Below are 19,767 nucleotides of genomic sequence, written 5' to 3' on the forward strand. Positions count from 1 at the left end.
TCCTGTGTTGATTGTCTAGGGTGTCTGGATCTGCTGATCAGGTGTTTCAGTTTCTGCTGTAGTTCTTTAGCCAGTTTGTGTGATGGTGTCCCTGATAGTGATACTATGGGTCTGAGTGGGATGTCTGGTTTGTGCACTTTAGGTAGTCCATAGAATCTGGGGGTGTTGTTGCTTTCAGGTTTCATTCTCTGTAGGTCAAGCCTGGTTATCTGTCCGTTTTTTTGTAGGTTCCTCAGTGTGTTGTTTATCCTATTGGTGAGCTGTGGGGTGGGGTCAAACTCCCTCTACCAAAAGAGAACAGAGAACACCAAACGGAGAATTCACCACTAAGATACACAGGAAAGCCACACACACAGACCAAGTCCTGAACTATGAAAGCAACCACCCCAATACACACAAACGAAGTTGCATCAAGACACTGTTCAAAAGGGCCACAACACACTGCAGCACACCAGAACTGCAAAAAGAGGAACAGGAACACCTATACAAGGTATTCGCAAAAAACGGATATCCTCGCAATTTCATCAACAGATGCCTAAGGGAGAGACAACAGAACGAAGACATGCCACAACCCAAAGGACTAGCCACACTACCATACATCAAGAACATCTCTGAAATGACAGCCAGACTACTGCGACCACTAGGACTTATAACAGCACACAAACCAACAGCCACTCTCAGACAACAACTCACCAAAACTAAGGACCTGATACCCAGCATGAGCAAAACTAACGTAGTGTACAAAATCCCATGCAAGGACTGCACAAAACACTATACAGGACAAACAGGAAGACAGCTAACGATCCGCAACCACGAACATCAACTAGCCACGAAACGACACGACCAGCTATCCCTGGCCACACACGCAGACGACAAGCAACATGAATTTGACTGGGACAACACTACCATTATAGGGCAAGCGAAACAAAGAACAGCCAGGGAATTCCTAGAAGCTTGGCACTCATCCACAAACTCCATCAACAAACACATAGACCTGGACCCAATATACCGGCCACTACAGCGGACAGCTGAAACTGACAACCGGAAGCGGCAAGGACAGGCCACTATAAATGCCGGAGGAAACACCACAGAAGCGCTTCACAGGAGGCTCCCAAGCACTGAGGATGTCACCTAGACAGGGGATGAAACATTTGCAACAAAAACTTCCAGCTCAGCGAACAGAACCATAGCAACGAGCACCCGAGCTACAAATCTTCTCACAAACTTTGAATCTATAATACTGGTTGAAATCTTTTGGCATAAAAGTAACATCTATGTGTCAGAAGCACCACACTCAGAAATGATGGCCAAAGAGATAATAGAATTCCTACAGTGTGGAAACAGGCCATTTGGCCCATTGAGTCCATATTGAACCTATGAAGAGCATTACACTCCTACCCCATCTCTGTAACCTTGCATTTTCTGTGGCTAATTCACCTAGTCTGCACATCCATTTACAATATGGGGTAATTTAGCATGGCCAATCCATCTAATCTGCATATTTTAGACTATGGGAGCACCTGGAAGAAACCCACACAGACACGGAGAGAACGTGCAAACTCCACAAAGACTGAGGGTGCAATCAAACCCAGGTCCTTGGCTCTGTGATGCAGCTGTGCTGACCACTGAGCCACCATGCTACCCCAATGTATTCATAATTTAATCAAACAGATTGAGAATCATCTTGTAAAAGGCAGGCTGTAAGAACAGGAGAGATCCTATAAACTGTGTGGCAGAACGAAATTAGAGTCACTAACACCACTATCCATTTCCCAGGCTATGACATGCATGTAAAAGTGTGTGTCTTAGACTTCTTGTAAGTAGCTCAGTTGGACAATTGGTTTAATGCCATTAGTACAGAGTCCAACCCCATTCTGGCTGGGGTCATTTCGAGACTTTAATCCTTAACCTATGTTTGATTGAGGTCATAATTATGGTTTGGACCTCTCCTCAGGCAGAAAGGATGAATCACCCAACAAGCGTAAATAACAGTTGCTTTATAGATGCCCAGTCCCCTGCTTTGGTGGGTACTGCTCAGTAAAAAGCAGAGAAGTATTCCAAGTGCCGCATGAAATGTACCTAATAATGAAATGTCAAACTGATGAAGCTACAACAAAAGGTTGCCTGTAATCTCCACAGAAGAAACAGCACTGAACAAACTACCTAAACAATCCCACAACCAAAAAATAGGAAACAAATCTAATCTGGTGAAATAATGCTCCAATAGTCCACACTCAATCATCAAAAAGACGAAAGGAAACACCAATCATGTTAGCAGGCAATGCTTATTCACCAACAGCCCACTCACTGAAGTAACAGCTATGGAGAAAGAAGCAAATTTAAAGCTTCAGATTGATGCTTTTTAATCAGATAAGTTCTAGTGAAAGAGCATCAATGTGAAACATTAGACTGAATTTTAGCCATAGAGATAAGAAACAGAAGATGGGTTTGTTTTTGGGCCATAAATCGGCCTCCAGTAGGCAACAGATTTTTGTTACAATTTGTAATTAGATAAATGCTTAATTGATAAGGAGGTTGGTTTCCTGTGCACTTACAGCCAGTGGAGTTGGGTCAGCTGAAATGGGAAACACATTTTCTGATCAACAGCCCATAACAGTTATCTGCTTCCACCAGCTTTGGTGGTGGAAGCAGGGTCATTGGGGACATTTAAGTGACTGCTGGACATGCACATGGATAACAGTGAGTTGAGGGGTGTGTAGGTTGTTATTATATTTTACTTTTGAATTAAACCTCGGCACAACATCGTGGGCCAAAGGGCCTGTCTGCGCTGTACTTTTCTATGTTCTATGGAGACTACTGATTGTCCTAAGGGGGAGTTTTGTGGTTTGTGTCAAAGCTTTCTACTACACCAGAGGGAAGTGAGATTCCAGGGGAAGCTGGAATCTTGGTATCTGCAGCAAGCTGCTTCTCAATTCATCAATATCAACTTAGGTCCAATGCAGGGGATTGTAAGAAGGAAGAAGTGGGAGGAGGAGGCATCTCTTTGTTCATCCCTAACAATGAACTGACAGCTTCCAGGACCTCACTATTCAAGTGCACACCCCTCTGGAGGGCCATGTTATGAAGAACTCAAAGATCACCACAGAAATTGAGACTCTTGCAAGTGTGTTGCATATTGACACATTCAGCTAGACAAGGCACTGGATCTGCACCCTCAGACACCCAGTGTTCATTTTAATGACCGTTTTACTGAGAGGGTGGCATTGATTGTGTTTTGGATGTGTCCTTGGCACCTTGCCAATGGCTCCTTGACCTCTGGAGTGCAAAGCAGTGTCATTTCTGATCCAAGTTAACTGCTCCTTCTTACTACAGAACCAGAGCCACCCCATTTTCAAGTAGTGAAATTCCCCTTTGCACTCTTGTCTCTCTTATGCTCATCGTGATGCCTTGAGGCAGTCTTGAAAGTCTCCCACTTTCTACCTATGTTCCCTGAGCTGATCTTTCTCTGAAGATGAGAGATCTCTACATCTCTTAAAAAAATTAAACTTCAACCTTGACAAGTTCCTAAATTTTTAAGCTAGTTTTAATTGGAAAGCTACAGGGATTTCTGGTCCATCATTCCAAAGCCTTGATGATTGTTTAAAACTTAAATTGACATGGACCCAGCCCCAGGTTTTTTTTTCTTGAATCCGGATTTTGGGAGCCCAAACATTGAGCCCATTTTTATTGTTTCCCTCTTGGGTATTGATGAAATGCAGGGTATCCCTGCTAAAGGTGTCAGGCCTCCAGTTTCCTGTGACATCTCACATCCCTCCAGTACAGTCAAAAATTTTGACACACACCACAGATTTCTCCCTCACGACAACTGACTTCGTCAAAGTTGCTTATCATGAGGAATGTATTATAAATGTATCTCCTAATTGACCTGGCCATCTTCCACTAGCTCTAATTGGCAAGATATTCTACCGTTTAAGAGTTTCTCAAACTTAAAATCTTGAATTTGAATCAGTGTCACATTTGGAAGCCAATTTCTGAGATGCAACCTGACATTTTTCTATCATTATTCTATTATAGTATGCTGGGCAACATTTACCCATTCTAAATTTCTCTTGAATGGAGTGTCTTGCTCGGCCATTTCATAGGGCATTTTAAAGTCAACCATATTACTCTGATTCCGCAATTACATGTACAAAAGTTCCGGTAAGGAGAACTGATCTCACTTATCTAAAGAACATTTGTGATACAGATGGATTTTTACAACAATGGATGATCGTGTTTTATGGGTCACCATCGCTGAGATTAGATTAAGATACCCTTGCTGAACATTTTCAGCATTTTCTGTTTCTATTTCAGATTTCCAGCATCAGGCATGGAAAACAATCAGAGGGCTATCATCCTTGAGTTCCTTTTCTCATGTACGTGTCTAACATCTGAAACTCATTTTGCATGTCATTAAATAAAATTCTATTCAATTCATTGACTCCTCTATGAAGCATGACTTTTGGCTACTCTGTTTCTTTTTCCAGAAGTGTTTCAATCCAATCTACGATGCTTTTCAATGTAGTGCCAGTGGGGAAATGCATTTTTCAACACTCTTAGTCAATACCATGACTATAACTTTCTCCATAGCTTCAATTCTCTGCTTCCATTTCTCCTCATTAATGCCAAGTTGTTCTCAATCACCTTACTCTTGGTAACTGAAACTGTCCACATTATATTTGTCCAACATGAGTTACCTACTGAATAATTCCAGGAACTCAACAGTTCTATGAGCATTTGACCCCTCTCCTCTGCTTCACCCATTTCATTCTTTCTACAAAATCCCTCTGACACAGATAGCTAAACAAAGTCTGGAAAGTATGATCCAGAATCCTGAAACAAGCACAGAGAGTGCTGGAGAAACTCAAAAATCTGGCAGCGTCTGTGGAGAGAGAAACAGAGTTAATGTTTTCAGGATGATTATGACTTCTTCAGAACTTTTCATAGCAGAATTGTATTTGTTTCAGATTTCCCTATCTGCAATATTTTGCTTTTATATGATTAACACCAATCAAAACTCCTCTTAACTATTTCATATGTCTATTATTATAGAACAAATATAACTTATCCAATGGCACTTCAATTCTGAACCTCTCTAAAGCTGAACATCACTCATGTTTATACTGGCATCCAGAAGCTGAGAAAAGCATTTGTTGTGGAAACATCATATATCAAAAGGTTTGAAACAAATATTGAAGTCAGCACAGGAACTCTGTTGGTACTTATTGTGTGAAAAACTGTTGGGAGTAAGGGATTGATAAAGGAACTTGAAATTCACGTAAGGCCATTCATCTAATGTGATAGCATGAAAACAGTCTGGCCAAATGCACCTCATCCTAAATTATGGAAACATCATAATTTACATCTGTGAGGCTAGCACATTGCAGTTCACTGGAAATTTTTGACATAGTTGGCACTACTTCACTGGTATAGTGAAGGTTATGGAAGAACTAACTAAAAACTTTAAAATCTTTGGTGGAGCAAGGGAACCTCTGATCAAATGAAGATCTCTCCTGGATCCTCCCTGAACAACAGAAAAGTACCTTTTCCTATAGGGCTGCAGTGTGAATCTTGCAAATTCTCACCTGGTAAGAGTTCTCCAAAAGCCGTTCAAAGCTGGAAGGTGGGGGATTCTCAGATACATTTGACCAAAGATGTGTGACCTCGTGATTCATTCACAGAAACATATATTTTCCAAAATTGCCACAGCATAGGAAAGGCGGTTTAAAAAGTGTACCTGCACCACCTGACATTTTATTTTCCAATTAGGGATGTTACAGATTTCCAATTTTGTCTAGACTTTACTGGCAGAACCAAAGTCTTCTCTAAATTTTTGCAGTCATGCAAATTGTGCATTTTCCTTTCTGCAAAAAAAAGGACATAATCCTGAAGAACAATATGCTCTCATTGCAACTGGTAGTAGATTAGAATAGTTGATCTTGTGTCCAATCTTCAAGAATCTGCAAAGACTGTGACAAATCCATAATAATATCACACCTTTGAATGGTATTTGTACAGCAGCTAAAATGCATTGCAGTAGTTAAGTTTGGAGTTACAAATAGATGCATACAAATTTCAATTACATAGGGTTGAGGTGGGATTAGAGGCAAGAAGTAAAATAGTTACTTGCCATGTAAAAGGGATTTTCCATAAAGAATGAAATAGTCATGTTAAATGAGCTCAACTGTACCCATCTTTGTAAATTATTCTGTAACTTCAATGTTTTCATGCCTCCACAACCTAGGAAATTCCTGCAAATTCATCTTCATTCTGTATGTTATGTTGAAAGGGAATAACAGTAATGATGAATTTCATCTTTTTATGTCAAAACCCAACATTCAATCTTTCTGGAAAACAGTTCATGAAAAGCAAAAACAATGAGTAACCTTATAGCATCCTCAAATTATTGTAAATTAGAACATAAACTCTTGCTGAAATTCTCACTATATAAACATTTTTGCAGCAAGGAAAATTGTTTCCATACTAAAAATATGGATGAAGAATGTTTGAAATATATGTCAAGCTAAGTGATTGCACCTTCTGTCACAAGTGTCTTTTTAAAATTAATTTCTCACTCACAATTCAATTCTAGAATTCAGTACTTTGTTCCAATGCATAATAGGTCTGTATAATAAGGTCTGGAACCAAGTAAGCCTGACAGAGCCCAAATTAAGTATTGGTGAGTAGGCTATTAGTGAAGAATTACCCTTTGACAGCACTGTTAATGCCTCTTTCCATCACTTAGCTGAAGATCAAGAATAATTTGAAATTATGCTGTTGGTCAGATTGGAATTTGCCCATTTTTTGTGAACAGTGCACATCTAGATAGTATTTCACATTGTCAGGTAGATAGAGTCATACAGTCAAAGAGGTGTATAGCATGGAAACAGACCCTCCGGTCCAACATGTCCATGCTGACCAGATATCCCAACCCTGTCTTGTCCCACCTGCCAGCACCTGGCCCATTTCCCTCAAAACCCTGCCTGTTCATATACCTATCCAGATGCCTCTTAAATGTTGCAATTTTATGAGCCTCCACCACATCCTCTGGCAACCCATTCCACTCAAGTACCACCCTCTGCGTGAAAAAGTTGCCCCTTAGGTCTCTTTGATATCTTTCCCCTCTCACCCTAAACTTATGCACTCTAGTTCTGGATTCCCCCACCCCTATCCATGCTCCTCATTATTTTATAAACCTTTATAAGGTCACCCCTTAGCCTCCAACGCTCCAGGGAAAACAGCCCCAGCTTACTCAACTTCTCCCTATAGCTCAAATCCTCTAAACCTAGCAACATCCTTGTAAATCTTTTCTGAACCCTTTCAAGTTTCACAACATCCTTCCAATAGGAAGGAGACCAGAACTGCACACAATATTCCAAAAGTGGCCTAACCAATGTCCTGTACAGCCACAACTCCCAACTCCTGTACTCAATACTCTGACCAATAAAGGAAAGCATACCAAATGCCTTCTACACTATCCGATCTACCTACAACTCTACTTTCAAGGAGCTATGAACCTGCACTCTGTTGATTCTCTAGCCCTTTTGAAACAAAGGAAATAACAATAAATTTGAGCCTGATTCTACACATTTTCATCATCCACACAATAAATTTGATAGAAGAACTAACCAGATTTAGTCAAGCTGGAGCAAAGTTCTATGTAAAAAGACAGTACAACAAGCAAATTCTTCTGCTAAACTGTCCACAAAGAACCATAATGCACAGAAAGATAGATTAATCTTGCACTTTTCCTTACCTTTGAACATCCTGAAGATTTAAAGTGTATGTATTGTTGTAACGGAGGAAAAATGATTCTATAATGATTTGGAATGGGTTAGCAACTTATAATTACAATCATAAGAATTTTTCACAAGCATCTTAAACAATGCAATGAAAGTCAAACTGAACACAATTTTAAGCCATATCACATGTCAATGTATGCTAATTTGAGAAATGTGCAAATGTAGGATTAGCTATTTTAATGATGGTGCTATTTTACAATGAGTTCATGTAAATAATCTTACTTTCCATCTTTACTTATTACAGCAACGTGGGTTGGAGGAGGCTTCATCAATGGAATTGCTGAAATAGTTTATCTGCCACATCGTGGTCTAAGCTGGGCACAGGCACCCATAACTTATTGTTTGAATCTTATTTTAGGTAAGAGCTAGAAAACAAAATGGTACAATGCAAGACTCACCCAGCAAGATAATTTACATTTAAGCAAGGATGCAACCCTCTTGATCAAAAATAAGTGTATCATTTACCTATTGAGCATGTTCATAAGATGAATTGGTTTAAATGAAACAAAACTTCAAAGCCCATTGAATACCAAAAACACATACAAAAATGATGATCCAATAATTAACAAAGTTAGTGACAGTATTCACTTTAAAATGTTTTGCCACAGACCATTAGGACACAGGCTTTCATCTTTTATCTTCTAATTAGTAAGTTAATGATCTGTATAACCATGATTACATTGGTGAAGACCAGACATTTTCCACAGGAAAAGTTAAGAAGAGCAAAGAGAGGACACGAGCAGTCTTTGGCAAATAGAATAAAGGAGAACCCTAAAGCTTTTATGGGTATGTGAGGAATAAAAGGATAATTAGGGTAGGAATAGGGCCAGTCAAAGAGAGAAGTGGGAAGTTGAGTGTAGACCCTGTAGAGATTGGAGAGGTGTTAAATGAACATTTCTCATCAGTTTTCACTCAGGAAAAGGAGAATATTGTAAAGGAGAAGAATGAGGTACGAAATATTAGACTAGAAAGGATCGAGGTTAGTTACGAACAGGTGTTATCAATTCTAGAAGGAGTGAAAGTAGACAAGTCCGCTGGGCCAGATGGGATTTATCTGAGGATTCTCTGGGAAGCTAAGGAGGAGATAGCAGAGCCTTTGGCTTTGATATTTGAGTTGTCATTGTCTACAGGTTTAGTACTAGAGGACTGGAGGATTGCAAATGTTGTGCCCTTGTTCAAGAAGGGCAGTAGAGATGACTCAAGTAATTATTGACTAGTGAACCTTACTTCTGTTGTAGGAAAGGTTTTGGAAAGAATTATAAGAGATAAGATTTATAATCATCTAGCAAGCAACAATTTGATTTCAGATAGTCAACATGGTTTTGTCAAGGCAGGTCGTGTCTCACAAATCTCATTGAGTTTTTTGAGAGGATGACCAAGCATGTAGATGAGGGTAGGGCAGTTGACGTGGTATACACAGACTTCAGTAATGCCTTTGATAAGGTTCTACATGGTAGGCTGTTGGAGAAAAAGCAGAGGCATGGAATTGAGGGTGAATTAGCAGTTTGGATTAGAAACTGGCTTTCTGAAAGAAGGCAGCGAGTGGTGGTTGATGGAAAATATTCAGTCTGGAGTCCGGTTACTAGTGATGTGCCACAAGGATCTGTTTTGGGACCACTGCTGTTTGTCATTTTTATAAATGACTTAGACGCAGGCATAGGTGGATGGATTAGTAAATTTGCAGATGATACTAAAGTTGGTGGAGTAGTGGACAGTTTGGAAGAATGTTACAGGTTGCAGGGGGACTTGGATAAACTGCAGAATTGGGCTGAGAGGTGGCAAATGGAGTTCAATGCAGCTAAATGTGAGGTGATGCACTTTGGGAAGGATAACAGGAAGGCAGAGTACTGGGTCAATGGAAAGATTCTTGGTAGTGTGGATGTGCAGAGGAATTTTGCAGTCCATGTACATAAATCCCTGAAAGTTGCCATCCAGGTGGATACTGCTGTTAAGAAGGCATACGGTGTGTTAGGTTTCATTCATAGAGGGATTGAGTTCCGGAACCGCAATATCATGTTCCCACAAACAAAGAGCTGGTGCGGCCACACTTGGAATATTGTGTACAGTTCTGGTCCCCATATTTCAGGAAGGATGAGGAAGCATTGGAAAAGGTGCAGAGATTTACCAGGATGTTGCCTGGTCTGGAGGCAAGGTCTTATGAGGAAAGGCTCAGAGACTTGAGTCTGTTCACATTGGAAAGAAGAAGGCTAAGAGGGGATTTGAGACATACGAGATGATCTGAGGATTAGATAGGGTAGTCAGTGAAAGTCTTTTTCCTAGGATGGTGACGTCAGCTTGTACCAGGGGGCATATCTACAAATTCAAGGGTGATAGATTTAAGACAGATGTCAGAGGCAGGTTCTTTACGCAGAGAGTGGTAAGGGCGTAGAATGCTTCCTTTCACTTTTAAATCAAATAAGAAAGAAAAGTCAGAGCAAGGAGCAGAGATCAGCTCAACCATATGTTCCCACTGTTTATTCTCAGATGATACTGGATGCGCTCGTGCTGATTAAATTGCACCATAGAGGAGAAAAATGGACCCCAACAGCGTGGCACCTGAAGAGAGCAATTCTCCTTCTTAAAAATGTTTAATTAAGTTAGAATCTTTATGCAAAATGTTGTGTAAGAATCAATAACTGGGTTTGGATAGGTGGCTGGGGTTTGGTTGGTCATTTGCAGGGAAGGATTAAGATTTAAGTTCCATACACATTGTTTTGCACCATTGGCGCCCTATTCATAAGATGTACCATCAATTGTCCCAATGTTTGGCTGGGTCAACTTTTGAGGGCATTAGCAAAACAGATCATGGCAAAACTAACAGAATTGTATAGACTTTCTGTCCTCATAAATATAACAGCTGTTTTACTTTTAATGTAGGTGGCCTTTTCTTTGCAAAACCAATGAGGACCAATCAATACGTCACCATGATGGACCCACTGCAGATTAAATTTGGTAAAGTTATGAGTAGCCTCCTTTTGATCCCAGCTATATTAGGAGATATTTTCTGGTCAGCTGCTATTCTTGCAGCATTAGGTAAATATCAAAAGTTTGCTGAAATTATATATATTATTGTACAGAATTATTATTCCATAATTTACTAACAAGGATTCATATCTATTATAGGTGCTACAATGACTGTAATTTTGGATATTGAAACCTATTTGACAATCCTCATATCAGCTTGTGTAGTTATAATATACACATTATTGGGTGGTCTCTACTCTGTGGCATATACAGATGTAATGCAAATGATTTTTATCATCATCAGTCTAGTAAGTATTTTCTATGTATTATCCAATTTCAGAAATTCTGAAACTGTATCACATTTTTAAAAAAAGGTTGCCCCAGAGTTTCATTATGGGTGAATGTAAGTCAAACAAAATAAAGAATTGCAAAAGCATGAACATAAAAAAAACTATTTTTGTTTGCACTTAGCCAAATTTTGATTAGGTTCCATACAATGTGGAGACAGGCCATTCAGCCCAACAAGTTCACATCAATCCTCCCAGACCAATATACCTAACGCTATGGGCAATTTAGCATGGCCAATTCACTTAACCTACATGTCATTGGACTGTGGGAGGAAGCCCACACAGACACAGGGAGAATGTGCAAACTCCACACAGTCACCCAAGGCTAGAACTGAACCCAGGTCCCTGCTGCTGTGAGGCAGCACTGCTAACTGTTATTCTCCAAAGTTTGAGTTGAATTCATAAAAAAAACCATACCTCTCGCACTGAGACACAAGTCACTTCCAGTTGCACTTGTATGTTAAGATGTCATTAAATTGCTTGCAGGTTCTCAGGTGCACAGGCATCCTATGCATGATCACATGAATTCAATTCAAATCCACTGAAAAAACAGTGAGTTAAAATCATCTGCCAGCAAAAATCATTCATCTTTTAAAAATAAATTTGAAGGATGACTAACCTTGAGACTATTCCTTTGCAAGGAGATAAAATTAAAAGCAGAATTTGTGCAGAACAATCTTAGTCAATTACTGTGAATATTTGCACAACAAAAAGATTAGACCCAATTTTAATTTCTAGGTCTTGTATGAAAAGGCAGACAAAATCCTGGTCCAATGAATACAACTTTAAAAAACTAATGATTCGGAGATGCCGGTGTTGGACTGGGGTGTACAAAGTTAAAAATCACACAACACCAGGTTATAGTCCAACAGGTTTAATTGGAAGCACACTAGCTTTCGGAGCGACGCTCCTTCATCAGGTGACAACCACCTGATGAAGGAGCATCATTCCGACAGCTAGTGTGCTTCCAATTAAACCTGTTGGACTATAACCTGATGTTGTGTGATTTTTAACTTAAAAAGCTAATGCTGACACTTCATGTTTTCAGACCAGAGAGTTTTGCTGGATTGTGAGTCAGGCCAAGAAATCTAGGAAAAGATTGTCTGTTCTCTATATGGAGTGGATGGAAACCTACATGCACGGGTGTTCTACACAGTGTTCAAATTTTAAAAATATAGATTAAAGCATAAAACAACCCTAATATTTTCATCCCATCACTGTTATTCTCCAGGCATCATTCCACCTAATACCCTGTTCCCATTCCATGGCCCCCTCAACCTCCATGTGAACCTATGCCCCTCTGCCCTATGGCTTCCATAGCCAGCCATATCTGCTGCTGCCAGCAAATGTCCATCTACTCACCTCTCATGGTCTTCGTACCTCCTGTGCCTACCAATACATATGTATCTATCCCTCATGGTGCCTCATTTCTCCTGTACCAATGTGTGTCCATCTACCTATCTCCCATGGTTCCTCATACTAACTCCATGCCCTCAGTGATCCCCATAGCTTTTCATAGCTGCCATGACAACATGTGCCAAGTCATAATCCACCGCCTAGCCTTTACCCTTTTCTCTCCATGTCAACTCATTAATCATTCAGCTTGGGCATTCCTTAGGAGGGACATTGACAAAAAAACTGGCTGTTTATGTTGTTGCAAACTCCTTCACCTATTACCACATGAAAACATGTACTTCACTTAAATAAATCCCTTGTGCAAATAATCTTTTCTACTCTACAAACAGTTTGAACTATCTATCAAGATACTCACCTGAGGGGCACCCATTGTGAAAATGATAGTTTGGGAAACCAATGATCCAACATAATTCTTACGATGGTTTATTCCAAAAGGAATTCTGCAAAACTGAGCATTGTTAACAGTTTTAATTCAGCAATGTATTGATAGTTTTGACAGTCCCAATCATTGTCTCAGGCAAGAGCGAAGTAATTGAAAGTATCATTAATGGTGTTATTATGCAGCACTTACTCAGCAATAATCTATTTATGGATGCTCAGTTTGGGTTTTGCCAGTGCCACTCAGCTCCTAATGTCATGACAACTTTGGTCAAAATGTGGACGAACAAACTGAACATTGAAATTGATGAGAGAGTAACAGTCCTTGACATCAAGGTAGCATTTGACCAAGTGTGGCATCAAGGAGCCATAGCAGAACTGGAGTTAATCGGGGTGCACACTTGCTGCTAGTTTGGAGTCATACCTAGCTCAAAAGAAAGATGTTCCAATTTGTTGGAAGTCAATCATCTCAGCCATAGGGCATTAATGTAGGTGTTCCTCAGGGTAGTGTCCCAGCTACCTCATCAATGACATCCCCTTCATCTTAAGAACAGAAGTGTGGGTGTTTCCTGATGATTGTTCAACATCATTTGTGACTCCTCAGATACTGAAATATCCATTGTCAGCAAGACCTGGACAACAATCAGATCTGGGCTAATATGTGGCAAGAGTCAAAAAGTGTAGTGCTGGAAAAGCACAACCGGTCAGGCAGCATCCGAGGAGCAGAAGAGTTGACGTTTCGAGCATAAACTCTTCATCAGGAATGTTGGGGGAGAGGGGCTCAAGGGGGTTGAGAGATAAATGGGAGGGGGTGTGTCTGGGGGAAGATAGCCAGGAATGAGATAAGTAGATGAAGGTGGGTAGTGATGGTGACAGGAGTGGTGTGGAGGTGGAGCAGATAGGTGGGAAGGAAGATGGACAGGTAGGTCAATTCAAGAGGGTGGTGCCAAGTTGGGGGGTTGGTTCTGGGATAAGGTGGTGGTAGGGGAGATGACGAAACTAGTGAAATCAACATTGATCCCGTATGGTTGGAGGTGGGAGATGAGGCGCCCTTCCTCCAGGTGTCAGATGGCTAGAATTTGGTGGTAGAAGAGGCCCAGGACTTGCATTTCCTTGGCAGAGTGGGAAGGGAAATTAAAGTGTTCGGGCACAGGGCAGTGGGGCTGTTTAGAGCATGTGTCCCAGAGATGTTATAGAACATAGAACATAGAAAAATACAGCACAGTACAGGCCCTTTGGCCCTCGATGTTGCACCGATCCAAACCCACCTAACCTACACTAGCCTATTATCCTCCAAATGATTACATTACATTACATTACATTACATTACATTACATTACAGTGTGGAAACAGGCCCTTCGGCCCAACAAGTCCACACCGACCCGCCGAAGCGCAACCCACCCAGACCCCTACATTTACCCCTTACCTAACACTATGGGCAATTTTAGCATGGCCAATTAACCTGACCTGCACATCTTTGGACTGTGGGAGGAAACTGGAGCACCTGGAGGAAACCACGCAGACACGGGGAGAACGTGCAAACTCCACACAGTCAGTCGCTTGAGGCGGGAATTGAACCCGGGTCTCTGGTGCTGTGAGGCAGCAGTGCTAACCACTGTGCCACCATGCCGCCTATCCAATGCCCGTTTAAATGCCCATAAAGAGGGAGAGTCCACCACTGCTACTGGCAGGGCATTCAATGAACTCACGACTCGCTGAGTAAAGAATGTTCTCCAAAATGTTCCACAATTTGGTGTTCTGTCTCCCTGGTGTAGAAGAGACCACATCAGGAGCTACGGACACAGTAGATGACATGTGTGGAGGTGCAGGAAAATTTCTGTCAGAAGTGGAAGGATCATTTGAGTCTTGGATGGAGGTGAGGGGGTAGGTGGGACACAGGTTTTACACCTTTGGTGGTGGCAAGGGAAGGTGCCAGGAGTGGTTGGTAGGGTGGTGGGGCGTGTGGACCTAACAAGGGATTCACGGAGGAAATGGTCTCTGTAGAACACAGATTGGGAGGGGGAGGGAAATATATATCTCTGGTGGTGAGATCTGTTTGTAGGTGGCAGAAAGGGCAGAGGATGATGCATTGGATCTGAAGATTGGTAGGGTAGAGGGTGAGGACCAGGTGGTGTTCTGTCCTTGTTGCGGTTGGCAGGGTGGATTTTAAGGGTGGAGGTGCAAAAAGTTGAAGAGATGAGCTGGAGGGCATTGTTGACCACGTGGGAGGGGAAATTGTGGTCCTTGAAGTATGAGGCCATCTGGGATGTTCTGGAGTGGAATTGGTCCTCCTGGGAGCAGATACAGTGAAGGTGGAGGAATTGGGAGTAAGGGATAGCATTTTTACAGGAGATGGGGTCGGCTGAGGTGTAGTCCAGTAGCTTGGGAGACAATGGGTTTGATGTAGATGTCCGTGTTCAGTTGGTCGCTGGAAATGGAGGTGGAGAGGTCCAGAAAGGGGAGGGAGGTGTCCGAGATGGTCCAGGTGAACTTGACATCAGGGTGGAAGGTGTTTGTGAAGTTGATGAACTGTTCAACCTCTTCATGGGAACACATGGTGGTGCCGATACAGTCATCGATGTAACAGAGGAAAAGGTGGGAAATGGTGCCAGTGTAGCTGTGGAAGGTGAACTGTTCCATGTACCCAACAAAGAGGCAGACATAGCTGAGGCACATACTAGTCCATGAGTCCATGGCTACCCTTTTGGTCTGGTGAAAGTGGGAGGATTCAAAGGAGAAATTGTTGAGGGTGAAGACCAGTTCAGTCAATCGAGTGAGTGTGTAAGTGTAAGGGTACTGGTTGGGTCAGCGGGAGAGGAGAAAACATTGACTCACCTGCTCCTCGGATGCTGCCTGACTGGCTATGCTTTTTCAGCAACACACTTGTTGACTCTTGCCACTTATTAGCTCAGATCTGTTGTCCAGGTTTGATGCTGAGCTCCAGCATCTGCAGTCCTCTCTTTCTCCCTAATAAGTGACAAATAATACTTACACCACACAAGCTCTAGGCAATGACCAGTTCAAACAAGAAAGAATCCAACCATCACTCCTTGATATTCAACGGCATTAACATTACTGAATACCCACTACCAACAGCCTAGGAATTACCAATGACTAGAAACTAAATTGGACGAGCCATATAAATACTGTGGCTACAAGAGCAGGTCAATGGTTAGGAATGCTGTGTCGAGTAAACCATTTCCTGTCTCCCAAAGCCTGTCCACCAACTACAAGGCACATCAGTATGTTATGGAATACTTTACACAAGCCTAACTGGACGCAACCCTAACAATACAAGGAGCTTGACATCTTTCAGGCCAAAGCAGCCTGTCTGCTTGGCATTCCATCAATCAGGTTCACCATAGATGCACAATGGCAGTATGTACTATTAACAAGATGCACTGCAATAACTCACCAAGGCTCGTATGACAGCACCTTAAAATAATACAAACAGCATGGGTTCAATTTCAATTCTAGCTGAGGTTGAGTTGGGGCCTATCTTGAAGCCCTGTTTCTGACAGTGAAATACAAAGGCAAATCACCATGGACAAAACTGCTAACACAATGGTACAAGATGAAGTATCAGCAGGCAGTTAGCTAAGGACTGGAACAGAGCATTTCTCAAGTGAATTGACCTAATAATTTTTGTTGGGGAATTTATAGTGATAATAAATTTGCTCAGCTAGCCTTATTACAGGTGCAAGTCCAATGTTGATCTGCATAACGATAAAGGAGCAAGTCTATCTATTTTCCACATGAAAGTGGGAAAATCCATCTGAGGCTATAGCATAAATTTTCCTCCATACAATTTATCAGTATGTCCTTTAATTATACCTTTTCCATTTTGCCCTAGTCCTTCAGATTAATAAATGGATTGTTACTATTGCCAAGACCCAATATTCATTATTAATGTTATCCATAGTTATATAAAAATTTCAATATTAGAGAAAAATCAATTTTCCCTATTTGACTAGACAACTAAAGTGTGGTTAAGTATTATAGAAATGGTGCCAGTTCAATTTCTGTATCAAATGTGGAAGTTCATGGAGATCTGATGTCTTACCTTGCCCCACACTTTCGGAGTGGCACCCCTCTATTCTTTACAATAAGGCATTTTTCTCTAATGTCAAGATGAGAGTGATGCTGAAAAAGCACATTCCTGATGAAGGGCTTTTGCCAGAAACATCGGTTTTCCTGCTCCTCAGATGCTGCCTGACCTGCTGTGCTTTTCCAGCACCACTCTCATCTTGACTCTAATCTCCAGCATCTGCAGTAGCCACTTCTGCCTGTTTTTCTCTAATGGACAATTGCCTATGTCCTTTGTGCACTATAGTTAATTACCAAAGATTACTATGTTTCCTGGCAAATTTTTGCTCAATATTTACCTTCCAGATCTGCCTGCCTTTTCCTCAATTTCCTTTACTCCCCATTCCTTCATTGATCTAGATAACAATTCTTAAATGTTAAGAATTAAGGTGTTAGGGTAATTGCTTCAATCATCAATTCTGATCATGGAGTTTGCAACTTCAAAATTCGCCTAATCTCAATCCTTAATTTTTTACATTTGATTTTACTTCTATATCCTCTTATTGTAAATTCTTCAACCATTCAAATATTTGTACAACTATCAATCTGTGTACTCTCTCATCTCTTCATGATTTTAAACAGCTTTTAAAACAATTTGGAACCTTCTCTATTTTAAAACAATCATGTTAAAAGCTCTTTTTATTAGATCAGACAAGGGAGTATCCTACTTGTACTTCATTATTACTTTTTCTGTCATCTCCATATGCTTCATATAGTGCAGAGCCCAAAAGTTGTTCTCTTGCAAAGGTTTCTTACAATTAAATCTTGAATCTTATATTGTATATTCTTGCAACAAAGCCCAGTTTTACATTTTTAAATGTGAAATTTAAGGTTTTGCTTTAAAATTCTGTGAATATGAACCCCCATAATGTTCTACTCTTCTAAATAACCCACATTTTCCACTAAGTATAATTCCCAGCTTGTGTTTTATCAATTAAAATGCACCGTTTCAAATTTTTAAAGTTTGAAAAGCTTTACTTTTTTCCCCATTCCATCATTTTATCATAATTCCCTGGCAACTTCCCTTGTTTCCCATAATTATATACCAACAATTATTTTAGCAATATCTATTCTCTCTCGCAAGAGTTTGTGTAATGAAATGCATAGCATCCAGATGATCTGGGTTCAAGTCCAACTTCATGCCTTGTTGGCCACAGAAGGTCATCCATAATGTGACTAAGAAAGACGATTATCAACCTGTAATTCCTCCCAAGGTGCCCATGATAGGCAGTGAAAATAAGAAAGTCTCCTGGCAACCATGTTGGATTTCGAGTGACACATCTCAAGCCATAGCCTCTGGCAGCAGGCTAGCAACCTCTGGCAGGAGAAACTAGTCGTGGAAACAGACAGAAGCAAGTGCTCCATCTGTCTCATGTCACTAGAGATGGCAGAGAATGAAGGAAAAAGATGCCTTCAATCTCTATATCTAAAACATTGATGTTCATAATTGAACATCAACAGTCTCAGAACTGAATAGGGACACTATTACCCACCTCCAAACATTTTAACAAAACTTCCCTTCGTTCCTACTCTTTCCTCCTTTGTTTTTAATCTGAAGTTCGACCCTTTCGTAGATTCCATGCTTCAATAGTTTGCAGGAATTTTGCATATTAGGAAATCTATGGAACATTTTAAAATGTTCAAAGTGTGATTAGAATACAACACAAATTGACAGTTACAGAAGCTTTCAAAGTGAAGAGCATCCAACTCTAACACGATTAAAGCGGTAACGTGTTATGTAAACATCATATTCAGACTTGAGAATATAGATATTACCATGCAATCACAATACAATGTGTCAGTGCAGGTTCGGAGGGCCGAAGAGTCTGTTCCTGTGCTGTATTGCTCTTTGCTCTTTATTCAAAGCAAGACTGCCTACAATTACAGACAAATAGCTACCTATTTCGACAAAACATTTGAACACATGACACGATGAATAATATGATGAGGCAAATCAAATAGGCCAAATTGTACTATTTCCATATTAACACCATAAAAAGTCTAATAAATTCTCAAACTGCTACAACCACTTTTCTCAACAGAAAAAAATTCTGCTGTTTTGAAAACCTCGATCAAAACTCAACCATCCAGCATTGATTTAGTTGCAAAACTCTTTCCAAAATGATAAGCTTAAGAGAAGATGTTCTCTTAAACACTCTCTCCGGTTTTGTTAAAAGAACAAGTTCTCGTCAGTCCTCTTTCAAGTATGCTTTTACAATTAATCTAATAATGTTTGGTAAGATTACAATTTTGCAGTTAACAATGATTTTCAGCAATCAGCTAAAACATGACAATACTAACTTAAGGAACCCATTAACAGGGATGTTGCCTCACTAACTTACTTTGAATGCCATTTAGAGATTCTGCAGAAGCAGTTAAAAAATAACCCATTGTTTTAGCAGCCTGTCGATTTTGGGATGCCTTTACTAACCTTCACTCACTACTTAAAAAAAAATCACTTCAAGGAGTGGTCTTCAGAATTTGAAGACGAGGGGCACCCACTACTCCAAGAGACTGCAGGTCTGTACATAGAGTGAAATGAAATGCGTGACCACCAGATGTGCGCAAGTAGGTTTCACCAGAGATCCAGGTTATGGAATAGCTTGGATTATCAAAGAAAGAACAACATGTGTTAGATAAACTCCTAACACTCTTTATAAAGGAGAAAATAAGAGTTAGATCCCAGGAGAGCTCAGAAACCCCAAATTGGCAAGCTGTAGTATTTTGTAGCATGGGGCAGGTCAGTGCAAACAGATCAAGCCATAATGGCCCAT

General features: G+C 40.6%; 1 protein-coding gene across 1 annotated transcript in view; it reads left to right on the forward strand.

The window, feature by feature from the left end:
* LOC122550574 (high affinity choline transporter 1-like) overlaps nt 1–19,767 on the forward strand; it is a 65,191-nt gene that overhangs the window by 17,653 nt on the left and 27,771 nt on the right. Inside the window, 3 exon segments of the mRNA XM_043691510.2 lie at nt 8,047–8,160; nt 10,680–10,835; nt 10,926–11,074. Coding sequence (XP_043547445.2) covers nt 8,047–8,160; nt 10,680–10,835; nt 10,926–11,074 — 419 coding nt within the window.

This window comes from Chiloscyllium plagiosum, unplaced genomic scaffold, assembly GCF_037043375.1.
Source record: "Chiloscyllium plagiosum isolate Xiang-an unplaced genomic scaffold, Cpla_swu_hap1 HiC_scaffold_6, whole genome shotgun sequence".
Lineage (NCBI taxonomy): Eukaryota > Metazoa > Chordata > Chondrichthyes > Orectolobiformes > Hemiscylliidae > Chiloscyllium > Chiloscyllium plagiosum.